This window comes from Carcharhinus amblyrhynchos, chromosome 13 (assembly GCF_965287045.1).
Source record: "Carcharhinus amblyrhynchos chromosome 13, sCarAmb.v2.hapA, whole genome shotgun sequence".
In the NCBI taxonomy this organism is placed as follows: Eukaryota; Metazoa; Chordata; class Chondrichthyes; order Carcharhiniformes; family Carcharhinidae; genus Carcharhinus; species Carcharhinus amblyrhynchos.
In genome coordinates this window covers 13,447,488-13,468,520 of record NC_137336.1, presented here as the reverse complement: position 1 = coordinate 13,468,520, position 21,033 = coordinate 13,447,488, and the positions used below count along the sequence as shown (strand labels likewise).

The following is a 21,033-nucleotide window of genomic DNA, read 5'->3' as shown; positions in this document are numbered from 1 at the left end:
GCTCCAAAAGGAGACAGTGAAACACCTGTGCCATTTGTTGCAAGACTTGGCACCTTGTGGGGGGGCCCACTGCTGGTGGCTGTGAAAGTGACGGCCGCCTTATACTTTTACACCATCAGGTCCTTTCAGAACGCCAGTGGACATCTTTGTGATATTTCCCAATCATCTGTTCACAAGCGTGTGATGAAGGTCACGGATGCCCGGGCTGGCCAGTTTGTCAAATTTGTCCTGGACCAGGCCCAGCAAGAAGCCCATGCTGCAGGATTCGCAGCTATCACGTGTGCAGGGGGCTATAGATTACACCCATGTCACCCTCAAGGCCCCGATGAAGAATCCAGGAAGATTTATGAATAGAAAAGGCTTCTATTCAATAAATGTGCAGTTGGTGTGTGACCATCAACTAAGCATCATGAGCATTTGCACAAGACACCCCAGCAGCGTGCATGACAACTTCATCTTGAGGAGCTTGGATGTCCCAGAAGTCTTTGAGGAGGAGCCCAGGGTGTAGGAGTGGTGCATGGGGTTTATAGTGTACCCACTTCGAACTTGGCTGATGATGCCTGAGTGGAGGCCTGAGACTGGGGCAGAGACCCAATATAATGATGTCCACATTGTCATCTGTTCAATAGTGGAGTGGTGCATAGGGCTCCTCAGAATGCAGCTCAGGTGCCTGGACAGCTCTGGCAGGGCCCTTCGAGGTAGCCCTCCTGTATATCATCATGCATTGTGGCCGTGTGCTGTGCCCTACACAACCTGGCACAGCAGTGAGGAGACCTTTTGGAAGACGAGGAGGACGTGGAGCCGACCAGCTGGGAAACGCTGGGGAGAAGCCTGCTCAGCAAGAAGTTAAAGTTAAAGTTTATTTATTGGTCACAAGTGAGGCTTACATTAATACTGCAATGAAGTTACTGTGAAATTCCCCTAGTTGCCACACTCCGGCGCCTGTTTGGGTCAATGCACCTAACTAGTACGTCTTTCACACTGTGGGAGGAAACCACATTACCTGGAGAAACCCATGCAGACACGGGGAGAACGTGCAAACTCCACATAGCCAGTGACCCATGCCAGGAATTGAACCCGGTTCCCTAGTGCTATGAGGCAGTGGTGTTAACCACTGTGCCACCGTGCCACGCAAGGAGAAGAGGAGGAGAGGGAAGACGACAACAAGCAACACCACCCAGGCACTGGAGGGCTGATGGCAGCAAGGGTCAAGCATGCGAGGGAGGTCCTGACCACCATGCACTTTGGTTACTAAGGGTTTGTGTTGCCTCACATGGGTTCCATTTAACCACCACCACTCCTGTATATTCCTATAGTCTCCTGCAACATTGTAACACAGGAGTGCTGGGCCTGGGTACGTTGTGTTAGCGAGTTCCTGTGGCAGGCAAGAGGTCGATGACGACTTGTAATGCACCATTGTGGTGATGCCCTGGTGCAAGCTCCTACCTGAGCTGCACATGCACACTGGCACCAGGGCCCGCATCTGTGCAGTGTGTATAGGAGTACTAAACCCATGCAGGGCCCCACGGTGAGGGCAGTAGAGTGAGGGGAGGGAATCTCTTGTGGGTTTTGGGGATGCTATGTCAGATGCTGTAAGTCACTGCCAATGAATCCCACCCTCTGTGTCCAGTGAATTATTTGAGTGTCTTGATTTTCACAGTGGCGGTGAGTTGAGGGGCCTCCCCCATTGACACCAACATGCAGGGTCCCTCCAGCTAATGCTGGGATAAGTATATTTCTGAAAGAAGCTAATCAGAGACAAATTAGTCACAGATATGTAGTGAACTAACATTTATTGGTGCCAATAAAAGTGCCTTAAAAATAAGTGATAATATAAAAACATGTGAACATGAGAATTTAAAGAGCCTAAATATTCTATCTAACTAGTGCTGCCCTTCACCCCTGCCATCTTACTGCCACTACAACTTTTAAATTTACATGTACTACCACTATGTCTTGGTGTCCCCTCAGGACGTACTTCGGAGGTGGAATTGGCCAGTTGCCTAACATGCCTCGTGGCCTGTGATGCCTTTGACGATTATCTTCTGAGGGCCTGGAACATGAGGGCCTTGGCAGGTTTCCAGGTGTCAGGGACATATCCATGACACCCTCTTCATCCTGTTGCCTCAGAGATGACCTGGTGTCAGGAAGGGGGAAGACAGAAGGTATAGCCACAGTCACAGTCTCCTGGGTGGAAGTCTCCAGTGTGGGCATGAGCCCTTCCTCCTCCCTCAGGGTTCCTGTGGGCCCCTGGATCACGCCATAGGATGGTAGTGCTTCTGCAGTGAGCTCCAGAAGCTCCGGCATCACCTGGCCCTGCCAGTCCTGGAGGACACCCATGTTCTTGCCATGGTGGCCAGGCCTTCTGTGATACCCCTCTGATGTGGGTATGCCGGCGTTGGACTGGTGTAAACACAGTAAAAAGTCTGACAACACCAGGTTTTAGTCCAACCTATTTATTTGATAATATACTCGCAAGCTTTCGGGTTAGCCCCTTCGTCAGGTGAATGGAGAGTTCTGGCCTCAGACAGAGCATATAAAGCACAGACAGTTTAGAGATTACTGATTAGAATGCGAATGCATTCAGCCTCTGACCTTCGGGTAAGCATTCTCCAAGGCGGCCTTCACGACACACGACAGCGCAGAGTCGCTGAACAGAGACTGATAGCCAAGTTCCGCACACATGAGGACGGTCTCAACAGGGATCTTGGGTTCATGTCGCACTATCTGTAACCCCTGTGACTTGCCTGGGTTTGCAAAACCTCACTTACTGTACTGTCTGGAGACAATACACATCTCTTTAAACTGTGATCAGTGCTCCTTCCACTCACATTATCAGCCATTTCAGGTCTTGAACAGCAGGTTAGGTGTAAGGATTCGCATTCTAATCAGTAATCTCTAAACTGTCTGTGCTTTATATGCTCTGTCTGAGGCCAGAACTCTCCATTCACCTGACGAAGGGGCTAACCCGAAAGCTTGCGAGTATATTATCAAATAAATAGGTTGGACTAAAACCTGGTGTTGTAATACCCCTCTGAGTCAGGGAACACCTGTCAATGGCAACAGCAAATGCCTTCTGAGACTGGACCACACTCTCCAGCTCCTCAAGCATGACCCTTGGTGGCTGGGCCATGTTCTCAAGGCCTGCTACATCTCTGCGCTGTCCTGCTGGCTCTCCTGCAAGCTCTGCAGCCTCTCAGCCGTGATCCTCTAAGACTGGGCCACATTCTTAAAGGCTGCAGCCATAACCCACTGTGTCTCAATAATGTCCTGCTGGGTGTCCTACAAGCTTTCAAGCTTCTCAGCCATGGGCCTCAGAATTGCAAGAAGCCTGTTGAGACCCTTAGTTGTGGCCTGCTGTGACTCGGCTGTGGCCTCTGGGACTCTGCCACGGCTGCTGTGACTCGACCTTAGCTTGGACCTGCCACACCAACCCAACCATGCTGTCTGCATCCTCTCCTCTCACACAAGCTCCAGTGCCCACTCTCAAATCTCAGGTATACTACCCATTGCCTTCGCTCTCTCCCAGCGATTAGAACATAGAACATAGAAAACTACAGCACAAACAGGCCCTTCGGCCCACAAGTTGCTCTGATCTACCTACCTACTAGGCCTACCTACCTACTGACCTACCTACTAGGCCTACCTATAACCCTCAATCCCATTAAATCCCATGTACTCATCCAGAAGTCTCTTAAAAGACCCCAACGAGTTCGCCTCCACCACCACCGATGGCAGCCAATTCCACTCACCCTCCACTCTCTGAGTGAAAAACTTACCCCTGACATCTCCTCTGTACCTACTCCCCAGCACCTTAAATCTGTGTCCTCTTGTAGCGACCATTTCAGCCCTGGGAAATAGCCTCTGAGAATCCACCCGATCTATGGGTATTCTTTTCCTGTGGGGACAAACGGAGGTATGCCAAATCTGATAGCACAAGTCCTGCAGGGTTTCAGGGGGTGGCTCTCAAAGGCAAGGGTTTTGATACTCTTGGGGGAGGAGAAGGGAGGTGCTTGGGGGTCAGGGGCTGGAAGCATGCAGGCTGTTGGGGGTGGGGAAAACTGAGTTTCATTTAGGAGGAAGGTGCTGAATGATGTTAAACACTTACCTTTGTTGCCTGAATTAGGTCTTTCCATTTCTTGCAACACTGCTTCTCCGTTCTCTTGGCCAGTACCCTGGCACTAACGCATGCAGCTACCACCTCCCAAGCTGTGTTTCCATCCCTTCCTCTGGGACAGCGTCCTGCTCGGGAAGACAGTGTATCCTGCCTTTCCTCCACCACCTCCAGTAACTAGGCCAGTTCAGCATCTGAAAAATGGGGAGCTGTCTTCCTGGAGGCCATTTCTTCCTGCACTGCCTGCATGTCTGTCTGTCCATCCTTCCGGTTTTTAATAGAGGCTTCCATTTATAGGGCAGATCAGCTGCAGGCAGTTTGGATGGGTCACGCATCCATTAGAGCATTCCAGCGAATTTAATGCAGATTGCCTTGTTACCATGGAGGGGAAGCCAAGTCAGCACTTGGAGGTGTGCTGATGCAGAGGGGGAGGGGTGGTGCAGATTTGGGTATCTGCGAATATTAGGGGCAGGGGAGAGAGAGGGTCATATCAGCCATCCATTGGGGCCAAGGGAGGAATGGGGGGGCCATGTGCAAGGGGTTCAGTAATGTTGGTAGGTGTTTCCAGTGTCCACGGAGAAGGAGGGGAAGCTATATCTCTGCCTGGGGTGATCTATCAGGAGAGCTGGCTGCTTTTTTTAAAGCTCTTTCTGCACATGTACAGTTTGTTGCTCCGATCTGAGCTGCTGGCTGTCTGTTGAATTAAGCCCCGCCCACTGCCTTGAGTGGTTAGAAATGGTCTAGCCGATTTTTTCAAAGACAGAGTGCATAAGATTCACCGTGAAAACTCATCCGAGAAACAGATCAGGAAGTTTCCTGTTTTCACGCTAGCTGGACACTCAGAAAGAAAATCTCGTAAAATTCCGCCCATTATCGGATTCAATTACTTACAGTCTTGTTTTGTTTTTCTATTGACGATCGCATATTCATCAAATCCGCTTGTCTCAGGTGCTGGCATCGCATTATTCCCTGAAAAATAAAGAGTTTTCTGATTAGAACGTGAGAATTATTTGATTTGAAAGTGGTTGTATCGGGCATTTCTACAAAACTGCTGCATTGTCAATGACACATATTTAAATCATTTTGAAAGTGGAATATTGTCCAGACAAGATTGTTAATCTGCACTGAATCAATGATGCTAGTTCTGACAAGTGATTTTGGAAACTCTAGTATTCGTGCGTCAAGTATTGAAGGCATTTAGTGGATGTTGGGTGATATTTCAGGAAATGTATAATCACTCATAGATGTAAAGTGCTGAGGACTCAAGGTTAAACTATTGTTTCAGACGTGCTTTTAATCGTGATCCTTGAGTATTGTCTACAATACAATATTCTCCAAAATAAAGTTTAGAAAGTATCTGAATTACGAGAATCTGTAGTGAAGGCCAAACAGTGAAAATGGGAAATAATTATCATGTTAAAATAAATTCTATGTGTCTTCAACCGGGATATTTGGATGTGAGAGAATAAAAATGCACATGACTATAAAACTGAAAAGTACAAAAGGGGCTCCATAATTAACATGAATTAACAGAGCATAGCTCTTGTAAAATTCTTATTATGGTATGAGGGTTTAAATGTTACCTTGCGTTTGCCAAATTTCATTAACATTTGCATAAAGTTGAAATGCATCTGTTGTATTTTCCCTTGGTTGCAAAGGCTTTTGTCTTTGTTTTTCCAAACCTGTTCAGAGAACACCTATTAAAGTGCATTCAGCTTTCCTTATAAATTTCATACAGTCTAATAAATAAACTCAGTTCCAATTGGACCATGAGCCCAGATACAACAATTTTGGCTCTCAACAACTTCTACAAATGCACAATGGAAAACACTCTTTTTGGATACATTGTAGCTTGGTATGACCCCTGCTCTGACTATGACTGCAAGAAACTACAAAGGGTCATGAATGAATCAAGAAGGCGAATGGGATGCTGGCCTTTATAGCGAGGGGATAGAATATAAAAGCAGGGAGGTCTTGCTGCAACTGTACAAGACACTGGTGAGGCCGCAGCTGGAGGACTGTGTGCAGTTTTGGTCGCCGCACTTGCGCAAGAATATTTTGGCCTTGGAGGGAGTGCAGAGGAGGTTCTCTAGGCTGATACCGGAGATGAGGGGGTTGGACTATGAAGAGAGACTAAATAGACTGGGTTTGTACTCATTGGAGTTTAGAAGGATGAGGGGGGATCTTATAGAGACGTATAAGATAATGGAGGGGATGGATAGGGTAGAGGTAGAGAGATTCTTCCCGCTCAGAAAGGACTGCAGGACTAGAGGGCACAGCCTCAAGATAAGGGGGGAGCAGTTTAGAACAGAGTTGGGGAGGAACTTCTTCACTCAAAGGGTGGTGAATCTCTGGAATTCTCTGCCCGTTGAAGTGGTGGAGGCTACCTCGCTAAATATATTTAAGACACGGGTAGATAGGTTTTTGGTAGGCAAGGGAATTAAGGGTTATGGGGAGAAAGCAGGAAAGTGGAACTGAGCCACTTCAGATCAGCCATGATCTTATTGAATGGCGGGGCAGGCTCGAAGGGCTAGATGGCCTACTCCTGCTCCTATTTCTTATGTTCTTATGAATCCTAGTCCATCACACAAATCAGCCTCCCATCCACTCAGAAAAGCATAATTAAGGATTCCATGCACCTTGGACATACTCTCTTCCACCTTCTTCCATTGGGAAAAAGATACAAAAGCCTGAGGATATGTACCAACCAACAAACAGTTTCTTCCCTGTTGCCAGCACACTTTTGGAGGGCCTACTTCAGATTAAGTTGATCATTCTCTACACCCTAGCTATGGTAATAACACTACATTCTGCACTCTCTCCTTTCCTTCTCTGTGTATGGTATGCTTTGTCTGCACTGCGTGCAAGAAACAATACTTTTCACTGTATACTAATAAATGTGATAATAATGAATCAATTCAAAATCAAACTGAATCATTGTGACAAAATAATAAATATCTCTGAAAGTACAGGGCAGCATTGTAGCAAAGTGGTTAGCACTTATGTTGTGATTAATGGGATAAATTAAGAACAGATCTAGCAACAAAAAACTGGGTTTCTGTAAGGCACTATGGGCGATCTGCAACAGCAGAATTATATCCATCACAATCTGTAACCACACGGCCTAGCATATCACTCAATCTATCATTACCATCAAAAAAACAGTGCTGGGGTGGGGGCGGTGGTAACCCTAGTTCAATAACGATAGTAACAGGCGCATCTAAAAATTAATAAAAGCAAAATACTACAGATGCTGGAAATATGACATAAAAAGAGTCACACAGACCCAGAACATTAACTCTGTTTCTTTCTCCACAGATCCTGTCAGACCTGCTGAATATTTTCAGCATTCTCTGTTTTGATTACTTCTAAAAATGAGTTGCCAACTCAGTGAATCTCCAACTCAAGACATGGAGGGATCATCCGATCCCTCTGAAGGCAAAAGCCCACTGACAGTGCAAAGAATGGTGAGCCCATTGACAGTGGCAGGTCTGAAAAAGCCTACCGCCAGCCAATGGCAGGCCACCTCCACTACTGCAATGTGGGTGGCAGGGTTGGGGGGAGGGAAGGGCGGGGAAAATCCAATGCTATGGCATGTTAAACAATAAAAGCAGTTTTGATTCTGCCCTCCGGTCACTGTCTATGTGGAGTTAGCAAGTTTTTGGGCCCAAAAACAAGTGCGGCGTAATGGCAAATTCATGCCCATCGTGTCAGGTGAGAAATGGTGCAAATGGAGCGATAGCATAAGAAAAAGGCACAGATTGTGGAATTGGAAAAACATAAGAACATAAGAACTAGAAGCAAGACTGGGCAATTCAGCCCTCAAGCCTGCTCCACCATTCAGTACAAACATCTCTGTCTCATCTCCAACTTCCTTCCACTCCCAATAACTGTCATCCAGCAATTAATTAAAGACAAACCTATCTCCTCAAATTTGTTTCATATTCCGGTGTCTTCTTGGGTAGAGAATTCTATGCATTCATGACCCTTTGAATGAAATAATTCAAGTTTAAAGTTGAAGTTTATTTATTAGTCACAGGTAAAGCTTACATTAACGCTGCAATGAATTTACTGTGAAATTCCCCTAGTCACCTCACTCCGGCACCTGTTCGGATCACTGCACCAAACCAGCATATCTTTCAGACTGTGGAAGGAAATCAGAACACCTGGAGGAAACCCATGCAGACGTGGGAAAATACACAAACTCCACACAGAAAGTGACCCAAGCCGAGAATCAAACCTGGGTAACTGGCGCCTAGAGGCAGCAGTGCTAACCACTATGCCACCGTTCCTCATTTTCATTTTAAACTGCTACTCCTTAGTCCACAACTATGCCCTCTTGTTCTCAAATGTCCAACAAGGGAAACATCCATTATACATCTATCCTTTGGAATCTTATATAACTCAGTTAGATCTCCTCTCATCCTTTTGAACTCCAGACAGTATAGGTTTAAATCGCTTCATTCCTGGAATCAATCCACTGGAACTCCTCTGAATGGCCTCTAATAGATTGAATTCCTTCCACAAGTGAAGGGTCTAAAACTGTGTACAGTACTCCAGATGTGATCTCACCAATGCCCCACAGAGCTATTTTTATACTGTACTTCCATCTGCAATGAATACCAAAATTCCATTTGACTTCCTTACTACCGACTGCACCTGCATATTATAAAATTAACTTCCTTGTTTGTGATTATTTGTTCAAATAAATATGGTCATACAATGCGTGTTTTGATAAATCTTTATTCCTGACTTTGATCAAGTACTTAAAAAATTCACTGATGACTTTGTAACAAGAATGGCCTCCTGATATTATTATTCAGTTCAGCAGAAAATAGATAATATGATCCCAGCACAATCACAATCTCTTCCCAATCTGACTTCACATGGATCAGAAATATTGCGGCCAGATTTTTTGTGTGCTGTATCTCCCGCCCCATTACTGAACAAGTTCAGATCCTGAGGGTCCTCCCCTAAACCCTGCAGGCATTTATGCTCTGAGGAATCCTAATTGGCTGGAGGTGAAATTTTGCCAGATAAGTCACGAGCAGGCAAATGGCAAGAAAAGCAATCATGTAATGTTATGAGCCTCACCCATCCTCCTCTCCCTCACCTTCTCCTCTTCCCATCCTCCTCCTCTGCTTCTTCACCCTCCTTCCCCCATTACCCCTTACCACTCCTCCTCACCTCAACCCCTCCAGTCCCCGCAACGCCTTTCCATTGCATCTCCAAAGTGATATGGGTCAAATATTTGTCAGATGCAAATGATTGGTTAAGTGTTGCCACTTGTTTTATCGTCATCCAAGATAGCAACACTGGATGTAAGGAAATCAATTAAACTGCTGGCAACTAGACTGCTGCAGTGAATTGGAGGGATTTAAAGTTTAAAAGATTTCTTACAGATGTGTACTTGAGTCAACCATTTCCAAGCTTTTTCTCAAATCTGCTCTAAATCTATTGCTCCTTATCTTAAATCCCTGCCCCGCTCAGTGATGTCTCTACTAAGGGGAAAGATTTCTTCCTATCTGCCCTATCTATGTCCCTCATAATTTCTTATACCTTAATCAGGTTCCCATCACCCTTCTCTGTTCTCAGGAAAATATTGCAGTGCAAGGTAATACAACAATGAAGCCTTAAATCATGGCAATGATTTAGTGATCAACAGTTATAACTATATACAAATGAGTTCATTTCAGATACAGATCTAGTCCCTTTGACTCCTGGGCTCATGCTGCAGGATCCCCCCCTACCCAGACTCATGCCCCAGCACCTGATAGGCTAAGATTCATGTGCTCTGTTCTGATAGGCCCCAGATGGGTAATGTGACAAATGAATACTCATGCCTTTAAGGGGCCATGCTATCATATTACTCCCTCCCCTTAAGTTTCTTTACCATCATACAAAAAAACCTCTTATATTCAACCAAGTACAGTCAAAACAGAATTTCCAGAAAGGGAACAATTTGGCAAAGTTCGTAAAGTCAGTCTATCTGTGGTCTTTTGGGTTCTTGCAGAGTACCTCAACTCCATGCCTGTTTCCTCCATGTTGGAGGTATCAGAGTCTATGACAGTGGGAGGTGGATTCCAATGTTGAGCCAATGCTGTTCCCTTCTTCATCTGCTTCCACTGACAGATGAGTTTCTCCTGGCTAGCGCCGCTTGCTGTTGTCACACTGGATTCTATTACTGTGTCTGGATGACTGGTGGTTGGGCCTCCTGATTTTTTTTTAAATTCTTTTATGGGATGTGAAATTCATTGGCTTGGCTAGAATTTATTGCCCATCCCCAATTGCCCTTGAGGAGGCATTTTAAGAGGCAACCAAATTGCTGTGGATCTGGAGTCATATATAGACCAGAGTAAGAATGGCAGATTTCCTTCCCTAAGGAATGATAATGAAGCAGATGGGTTTATCCGTCAATTTGCAATGGTTCCATGGTCATCATTCGACTTTTAATTCTAAAATTTTATTCAATTCAAATTCCACCATCTGTTGTGCTGGGATTTGAACCTGAGTCCACAGGGCATTACCCTGGGTCTCTGGATTACTGATCCAGCAACAATGACCACGGTGCCATTGCTTGATGTGATCACTTTGTTGCCCTGCAGGTCAATGGTATAAGACAGTGGGTCAGTCCTTGCAATTATCTTCTCAGGTGTCCAAACTGGTCCTTCCCAATGTTTCAGGCAAAAGTTAAGTCATTCATTTCAAATGATCTGTCTCACTTAGCTGAGTCATGTTATTCCTTTTGTGAGGCTTGCTGAGCCTCCATTCTATTGTCAAATTTGGGAAAATGAAGTCAAGGCAGTTTCTCAGGTATTGACCCATCAACACGTTGTCTGGTGTAAACCCTGTAGCAGCATGAGGATCATATTTTATGAGAGCAGAAAATTGGCTGAGTGGAGTGGCAGGGGTCTCTTTGATTGCTTCTGTAATGAGGCTTTAAAGATTTGCACTGCCCCTTCTGCTAACCCTTTGGTAGCAAGGTGTTATGGGGCTGTTCATGTGTGTTGGATACCATTAGTCTTGACAAAGTGTTGAAACTCTTTGGCCATGGAAGTGGTGCCATTATCAGAAACGATCACCTCGGGTATATTATTTATTGTGAAACTTTGTAGCAGTTTGTTGATAGTGGCTGACAAAGGCATTGAACACATGATCTGAATGTTAAGCCATTTTGAGTGAGTGTCCACCACAATTCAAACCATAATTTCCATGAAAGATCTGGAAAAATCAATGTGCGGCCTAATGGAAGGTAGCAGGGCCATTCCCAGGGTATGTTTGCTATGGGCAGAAGGGTCTGCTGTGTCTGGTAATATTGACTAACCCATTCACTGACTAACCCACTCACATACTAACTCACTCACTCACTAACCCATTCACTAACTCGCTGACTAACCCATTCAGTCACTAACCCACTCAGGTTCATTAAAAACTTGGACCATTAAAAATTTACCTGACTACAGCAGCTACCATCATGGGAAGACAGACTATCCATTCCTTCCCTGATTCTACTACACTCACCAAACTATGCAATTTCAGCCTCAGCCAGGATTGGAAAGAAGAAGTAGTTCATTTTACTAATGCCACAAGAAGGCTTACATTAACACTGTAATGATTACTATGAAAACCCCCAGTCGCCATCCTCCAGCGCCTGTTCGGGTACACTGAAGCAGAATTTAGAATGGCTAATTCACCTAGCCAGCACATCTTTTGCACTGTGGGAAGAAAGCAGAGCACCCGAAGGAAAGCCAAGCAGACAGATGGAGAATGTGCAAACTCCACTGACCCAAGACCAGAAATCGAACCCGGGTCCTCCTCAGAAATAAGCAGGATGGTCAAATTGGTAAAAGGTTTGCGAATAACAGCAATGTGCTCAGGATTGTCACTGACTGGAAGGTCCAGGGCATCATGTTCAAATTACATACAAGGACATGTTGCACTGACTGAACACAGTGAAACTGATCAGAATTATTATTCTATATATTCGCCCAACATGAAATCAAACAGTTCAGCAATTCATCACTGGCCTTGTCTAACCAAAGGCTATTTTGATTCTTTATCAAGAAGGTTAAAGTATCTGTACAATAGGCACAAATAACCACTTTGATCAAAAGGGATCTTATTCTTCCACCCCTGGGCTATGTGATAATTTATTCAGATATTGGGCAGTGTGTGAAAATTCTGAAATGTAAGACAGTCAGAACATATTCGTGAGGTACCAGCTCTACTGAGAAAATGCCTCTTGAAAGACTTTAAACTTTTAGCACTGTGTATAATTTGTATTTCTTGATTCCAGAATCAACAGGAATCACATATACTGTATTTCATTGATGGATTTGAATTGTTTTGCGTTTTTGACTTGAATTGAAATGAACCCACCTGATTGATTGCATCAGTTCTCCATGTCTCCTTTTTGTATTTACACCCATGTCCCAGAGTAAAAATAAGGTGAATATTGTGCAGTAAAAACCCATAGTGGTGTCTGTTCACTCTAGCTTGTGTGGAACAGTTTTATCTCAGTAACTATTTAATATCTACTGCAAGGGAGCTCTGGACTTACTCTGATCCACATCAACATTCATGTTTCCAGTCAGAACAATGGAGCTCTTTTCCTGCACTTCCCATGTGTACAGATTCTGATTTTCGGCTCCAACATTTCTGACTGTAAGATAGACTGTGTTGTTCAGATGGATCTCCTCAGTGTTCTTCCTCCCATTCTGCTGCGATGAGTCTCTCTGTTTCCAGTGAAGACTGAGAGTATCTGAGAGCCTGGAGATGGTACAACTGAGGGTGATGTTACTGCCCACTACAGGCCGCTGCAAATTGTCTCAACTGTAAAAACAGGTAAATTTCTCAATAAGATACTATACCAATGTGTTAAGATTGTCTTTGACTATGAAGATATAAAATCAGACAAAGACTGACCAGCTGTGCTTAGTGCTGACAATTAGTATTTCCTAGATTAAATTCACTTGTTCCCCTTGGCTTCCTCCTCCCTCCCTCTTCTTGCTCCTCTATGTGCTGTTCTTTGGTAACTTTATCCAAGGACATTGGGTGAGCTTCCACAAGTACATTAGTGACCCTCAGATCTACCTCTCCACTATTTGTCTCAAACATTCCATTTCTTCTATGTTGTCATATTACTAGTCTGATATCTAGTCTTGAATAGGCCTTAATTTCCTCCAGTTACATATTTTGAGGGCATCTTTGGCACTCACAACAAACTCCACAAGGTTGTCTCCAATTCCATCTCCATCCATTGTGACTGGGCTGTAACATTCACATTCCCCAGCTTCAGATTGGAGAGATGGGTACCTCAAAGATAGACTTGAAAACCCCTCCCTGAACAAAGGTTTACATGGCAATTGCCCTAAAGTACAAATTTCCTCTTGGACATTTCTCTGCAAGATGGTTTCCATCAGGGAACCATCTGAAAATGTGACTTAAATCACAACTATCAGATGATTCTGAGTTATACCAATAAATTCTAAGAGGGTAGGAGAATTAAACTCCCCGCCACCCTGCTCCAAGCCCATCCCACGCCCCTGAGGTTTGATTGCACCTCCCCAACTGAAGGCCATTATATCTACCCTCACCACCCCCTGCCCCCCTCAACATCCTCTAGGCATCCAATCCCCCAACCACCCAAATCCCATCTTATCCACTTACATTAGACACTGACCTTCACCCTGGTCTATCAAGGACCTTTAACCTACTTAGTTTATGGCAGCTAGTGTCATAAAAAGTGGTGTGTCCTCATTCACATTAACAGAAGTGGACTTCGACACTGAGCCTTGAGGACACAATGTGCTGCCTGGACTTTGCCTGGTTTGAGTCAGAAACTAGCCAAGTCAGGATCAGAATAAAATCCCATAAATCATTGTGCACGGAGTGGGAATCCAATTTTCGCCACGCCGAGAAAGTTACAGCCCATTGTTTCTCAGTAATTTTGTGAGAATGGAGAAACATTTATAAATGAATGCCCACGTTGATAACCAATATTACAGCCCTTTGTGCATTAATTATTTTAAATAAACAGAGACCTTTCACTCACTTGACATTTTAGTGAGAAATTCACTCTGATTAATTATTGATAAATCTGAAGCCACAGATTTTGATCCCCACTTAAAACTCTGCTCTCCAGTTTCTGACTCCATTTTATTCACTGCCAACACTCTGCCATTAAGCTTGTCTGACACAAACTCAGTGTCATATTGGATTCCTGGATGAGCTCCCAACTTCATATTCATGCCATCACTAACATTGCCTCTTTCCGCCTCCAAAGCAGACTTTGCCCTTTTGTACGCTCAGCTGCTTCTGAAACCCTCATTTATTTGTTATATCTTGACTTAATCAGCGGGATCTTCCAGTCCTGCCCACTGGTGAGATTTTTCAGTATTCCTAAAGTCAATGAAATTTTGCTCAGCTCTCCAGGGCAGGGCTGGAAAATTCTGGCCAATGATTCCAATAACTCTTGGCTGTTTTCCCACATTTTATTCAGTATAAATCTGATCTCATTCATACCCAGATCTTAACTTGCATCAAGTCCCATTCCACTGTCACTCTTGTGCTCATCAATCTACATTGGTTCCCAGACAAACAACGTCATGGTTTGAAAATTCTCTTCAAAGACCACTCAGTCCTCCAAATCTCCAGAAGCTCTTCTCCCACAGTCCTCCAAAAATGCAACATATCATGAAATGTGGTTTCTAGCGCATTCCCAATTTTAATTGCTCCACCATTGATGTTCACACCTTCAGTTGCCGAGGTTCTAAAGTCTAGAATTCCCACACTAATGGAAATGGACATTCAGGATAACAAGGAAAGAGTGAGGGAATGGGACTTCCTGGATTGTTTCATGGACAGCTGGTAGAGACTTGATGGTCTGATTGGTTACATTCTGCATCATAAATAACTTGACAGATAGAATAGAATTTTACTCACCAGTGTGGGAACAATGGCAGGTGCTGGAGGGTGGGTGATTGAGTGGGATTAACGGCATTGGATTCCCAGCAGCAGGAAATTGGTCCCAAATTACGTCAGATAGAATCATAGAATCTATGGCACGAAGATAGGCCCTTCAGCCCAAACTGGGGTCCATGCCAACAAAATGCCCATCTAAGCTAACCCCATTTGCCTGCCTTTGGCCCATATCCCTCTAAAGTTTTCCTATCCACTTATCTGTCCAATTGCCTGTCAAATGATTTCAACCATTTCCTCCGGCAGCTCATTCCCCATATCCTCTGTGTAAAAAAGTTGCTGCTCGGGTCCCCATTAATTCTTTCCCCTCTTAACTTAAACCCATGCTCTCTAGATCTTGAACTCTCAACCATGGGAAAAAGACTGAGTGTATTCACCTTATCCAAGCCTCTTATGATCTTATACACCTCTAGAAGGTCACGCCTCAGTGTCCTATGCTCCGAAGGAAAAGGATCTAGCCTGTCCAACTTCTCCCTATAACTCAGTCCCTTGAATACCGGCAACATCCTTATGAATCTCTTTTGCATTGTCTCCAGTTTGATAACATCTTTCCTATAGCAAGCTGATCAAAACAGAACACAATGTTCCAGTTGCAGCCTCACCAATGTCCTGTATAACTGCAACATAACTTTCCAATTTTTATGCTCAATGCTGATGAAGGCTAGCATACCAAAAGCCGTCTTCACTGCCCTATTCACCTATGATTCCACCTTTAGAGAACCATGCACCTGAACTTGAAAATGCAACACCTTACATTTATCTGTATTGTACTCCATTTGCCATTTCTTGGCCCACTTCTCCAGCTTATTAAGATCCTGCTGTAATTTTTGGTAACCTTCCTCACTGTCTACAACACCACTTGCTGATCACGCCTTGTCGATTCTCACGCAAATCGTCAAAATAGGTAACAAACAGCAATAGGACCAGCACTGAACCCTGAGTCCCACCACTCGACACAGGCCTCCAGTGCAACAAGCATCCTTCCACTATTACCCTCTGCTTCCTTACCATTCAGTTTGCCAGCTCTCGCTGGATTCCATGTCATCTAACCTTCCAGAGCAGCTCTCATGTCGAACTTTATCAAAGACCTTACCAAAGTCTGTACAGGCTATGTCTACTACCCTGCACTCATTAACCTTCCTGGCCAATTCATCAAAGAACGCTAACAAATTTGTAAGGCATGATCTCCCATATACAAAGTCATGCTGACTATTCCAAATCAAACCCTATCTTTCCAAATGCTTGTATATCTTATCCCTCAGAGTCATCTCTGATAACTTACCCACCACAGACTTTAGGCTTACTGGTCTATAATTCCCAGGTTTTTCTTTGCAGCCCTTCTTAAATAAGAGCATTTGCTACCCCCTGGTAGCAAATATCTCATGATGTGGGTACGCCGGCGTTGGACTGGCGTAAACACAGTAAAAAGTCTGACAACACCAGGTTTTAGTCCAACCTATTTTATTATCAAATAAATAGGTTGGACTAAAACCTGGTGTTGTCAGACTTTTTACAGCAAATATCTCAGTCAGGACTCCTGCAATTTCTTCTCTATCCTCAAGTAACATTCTTGGATACACCTGGTCGGGACTAGGAGATTTATCCACCTTCATACATTTCAACATGTCCATCACCTCCTCTGCTGTAATGTGAACTATCCCCAACATATTGCCACTAACTTTCCCAGGTTTCTAAGTCTTCATCTCTTTCTCCACAGTAAACACAGAAGAGAAATATTCATTGAGAACCTTGACCATCTCCTGCGGTTCCACACATATGTGTCCACTCTGGTCCTCAAGAGGTCCTATTTTCTCTCTGGTTACTCTTTCTCCATTAATAAACTTAAAGAATCCCTTCAGATTCACCTTAATCCTCTCAGCCAAAACTACCTCATACCCCCGTTTTTCCCTCCTAGTTTCCTAAGATAGTGAAGGTCCTGACACAGGAAACCAGCTTGCTGAGTGTAGGATGTCAAGTTGGCTGATTCATGAACCTCTTGACACCAACTAACCTAAATCCATTGGAATGGATGGTGGCTCAAACATTTATGAACAAATCCTCATGTTAATAATTCATAATGTTGGGCTTGCCTATGGCCTCATGGGGCAGTGCCTTGTTCTCAGACATATTGGGTGGAATTTTACGACCCTGTTGAACCCATTTTGCGATGGGAAAATATCGTAAAGTCGGGTGTAAGGCACCTAGTGGGAATGGTGCCTGTTTTCATGCCTCTTGCGATTTTACGACACTCGGATTTCCGGTGTGGTCAGCTTCTCTCCGGAAAAGGCAAAACGCCGATTATTTTATTTAAATATATGGAAATGCTGTTTTGCATCTGCTTAGCAAGCCCGATGCTCTATGGTCCAGCCTCACTTGCTTTTGTGGCTTCACCAAAAGAGGTTCTCTCCAGCGAGGAAAACACCCAGCCACATGAACGGGGGACAGTCATGTTCACCTTGCCAATGGAATGAGAGGCCATTGGGAGCCTCCAGAGAGGCCAAGTGCAAGGCGGGGGTGCCCCTTGGGCAATGTCAGACTGGCAGTGCTACCCTGGCACTTTGGCACCCTGGCCAACCTGGCACCTGAGCAATGCCACTGGGCATCTTGGCACCATCCACCAGGCAGTGCCGGGGTGGGTTTTTAGGGGTGTGCCAGGGACACGGCCAGTGGGTTCAGACCAATAACGGGAAAAGGGAGGCTCACTGGCACTCTGCCTGAGATCGTTGGGTTGGGAGGGAGTGCCCACTGCCACTCTGTCTGCGATTGGTGGGGGGAGGGTGGGAGGGGGGCCCATTGCCACTCTGTCTGCGATTGGTAGGGGCCCACTGCCACTCTGCCTGCGATTGGTGGGGGAGGAAAGAGGAGCCGTGATCAGCCTAGGCGGCGGGAGGTACTGCAGCTCAGGCTGCAGGCCTCCACGATTGTGGGAGTGGAGTGGGGTGGGGGGTGGGTGCTGCTGGTTGAGGCTGCCTGTAATAGCAGGGGCCTAACAGTTTTCACTCTGGCTGCCAGACCCCTGCTCCTGCTAATGTGCATGTGCAGCATCAGAGGTCTGCACATGCATAATACCTCCCTCTACAGGCTGGCTGGCGAATTAAGCCCAGCCCACAGCCTGTCTGGCTGAAAACTGACCATCTCATCTTTTCAGAGACAGTGTAAAAATGGAGTAGGAACTCTCCCATTTTCAAGCTAGCTGGGCACTTGAAGTCAATCTTGCAAAACTCCCCCCTCTATGTTCAATCAATGCACCAGGCATCAGGAAGTGGGGTGGGGTGTAAAAAGCCATACCCTTTGCATTTGTCTTTAACTGTTCTTGCCTAGTAATAAGTCTCACAAAACCAGGTGAAAATCCAACAAGTTTATTTGGAATCACGAGTGTTTGGAGTGCTGCACCTTCATCAGGTGAGTGGACCCTCCTCCTCCTCCTCCCTCCCTCCCTCACTCACCTGATGAAGGAACAGTGGTCCAAAAACTTGTGTTCCAATATAAACCTGTTGGACTTTAACCTGGTGTTGTGAGACTTCTTACTATGCCCAACGCAGTCCAACGCCGACGTCTCCACATCATGCTCTTGCTTAGCATTTGGACAGTCCCTTCTCCTGAACTCCCACACATATAATCAGGGATCCAGCACTATTCATTGCACTCTCCATGAGTGCATTACTGGCAGCAGCCAATGCTCCCTCTACTGGAACTAACACATCTTGGCTGGGCCTCAATCCAAGGGAAGGCAAGATACCAGATAATTAATTGCCTAAAGGGCTTTGGTGAACCCCACAGAAGTGACCTGAGACTCCTATTGGTTCTCCAATCAGTAAGGGGAGGTTGTCATGGCAACTGAACCTTTGTCTATCACTCTAAACATCTCTACCTTCCTTACCTCTTTTAACACATGTCTTAAAACTAACCCCTGGCCTATCTAGCTTTTGGCCAGCTAAACTAAAATCTCCAAATGCGGCTTAGTGTCCTATTTCGTATTATAAGCTCCTGAGAAGCACCTTGTGATGTTTATGACAATAAGTGTGCTATATAATAAATTGTTGTTGTTGTGACAGAAGTGGAGGATAGTGACATGATTCTCACATTCTACTCAGAATATTAGTGAAATTACTCAGAGAAAAGCACAATTTGAACCCTTTCTAATGTTTGTGCTCCTTACCTTTGATCCCAAATACTTCATATTGTTTCAGGATTATCTTATTAGGTTGTGCCTGACTCCAGGTGAACAATCCCGCAAGTTCAAAGGTGAGGTTTCTAAATCTCAGATTCAGGGTACCCTGTTCCTCATGGATGCTCTGTGAAATATCTGGTATATTATTGTACTCATCACTCCATTTTACAGTCCACCGCTGATCCTCACTGTGAAAAGTTCCCAGTTGTTTTGTAGTTTGTTGCTCTGAGTGTGGTCTCCATTCCCAGACAATGGGGCCATTTCCAGGATTGTCCGGTCCATTCAATACAAAGTTCCCTTCCCGATGGAGGAAACAAATGTCATTCAGACTTCCTGCAAAGAAAGAGAACAAACATTACAAAATCAGACAGCAAATCCAATTCCAATTTTGTAATTATTAATCCTGAGGACAATTCATTTTCAGAAATTTGTTACTTCTGCCCACATGTGACCCAGCACTTACAAACCAGAAAAAGATACTGTGTCATTGAAAGAACAGAGGTCATGCTCCTAATCATACTGTCATTTATCAGATGTCCTTTGGCCACCAGTGCTCGGTGGCATTCTGCTCTCTGTTGTCTAGTCCTCAACTCTGGCACTATGATTTGTAACAATTTCCCACCATTGCTGGATTGTCTCACCTATCTGCGTGCATTGTAACTGATAAGCACCTCCCTCAGCACTCTCACTTGCCTGAGCTATTCCCATTGCTATATCTAATGCAGTCTCAGCCTCCGCCAGTGACTTATTTTGAATATTTAAATGATTTACTCTGCAAACTCATCTGTCTCACAGCACATTATTCAGTGATGACTCAAAGTCACGCTGCTCTGTTAATTGCTTTAGCCTCAGCATAAATGTAGCAGTTATGTCCCCTGGGTCCCTTACAGCAGATGTAAATTTATAATGCTGTATGATGACAGACAGTCTCGGAGATAATTGTCCTTAAGCAATGTTACAAGCTGGTCAAGAGACTTTGTATCTGGAGCCTTTGGTGATGTTAAACTTCTACAGCAAGTAGAATGACTTTCAGTTTATCCTCACCTATGATTCTATTTGTTGTGAAAAAAATAACAGAGTCCCTCAATACACTGGACCCATTGTTTAGCCTCTGGGTTGAAATAATTTCCCGATCGGGGCATGGTGTTTCACTTGCAACTTCCGGCAGCGGGCTTTTGTAGAGAAATTCAATTACAGCACCTCCTCCTGAAGTTTAGTCAATGGCAACTGGACACCTGCTTTACCTCATCGCCAAATGTAATAACCAGGAGGCATAACAACAACTCGGCAGGTGAAAACTAAATGAAGTAAATTATTGTGAAACAAACTATACTGAGCAAGATGATGAAAGCAACTTTACTCTCAAACTCCAGAGCTACATCTGAGGGACAGCTCATTCCTGGAGACACGCTGTCTGCCAAGATTGGCCTAGATTCACATGCTTTGCTGTGATAGGCCCACCGGGCCATATGATCCACAATTGCTCACCCCTTAAAAAGGCCATGCTAGCACAGGGAGGAAAACAAAATCGACAAACTGGCATTTTCACCTTAGCGATGTTTTGATTTTCCAAAGACTTATGTATCCTGGGCAGAGAAAAGTTCAGTGTTTCAGGTGAACTTTCTCACCCTCCATACAATGGGGAACACTTTCTGGACAACTTCAACCAATCGCCAGTGATTGAATATCTTGAACACTCCAGGATCAGGATATATCATTGAGATGTGTCTTCTTTTCCCACACATCACATCTTCACACTTCTCTTCTC

General features: G+C 44.7%; 1 protein-coding gene across 1 annotated transcript in view; it reads right to left on the bottom strand.

Annotated features, from left to right (window-relative positions):
- Positions 1-20,734, bottom strand: part of LOC145351648 (uncharacterized) — an 83,017-nt gene extending 62,283 nt beyond the window's left edge. Inside the window, exons 1-2 of the mRNA XM_080201208.1 lie at positions 20,599-20,734; positions 19,254-19,598 (exon numbers count right to left, since the gene is read on the bottom strand). Of these exons, the coding sequence (XP_080057334.1) occupies positions 19,254-19,598; positions 20,599-20,734 (481 nt within the window). The remainder of the gene's footprint in view (positions 1-19,253; positions 19,599-20,598) is intronic.
- Positions 20,735-21,033: the final 299 nt, after the last annotated feature.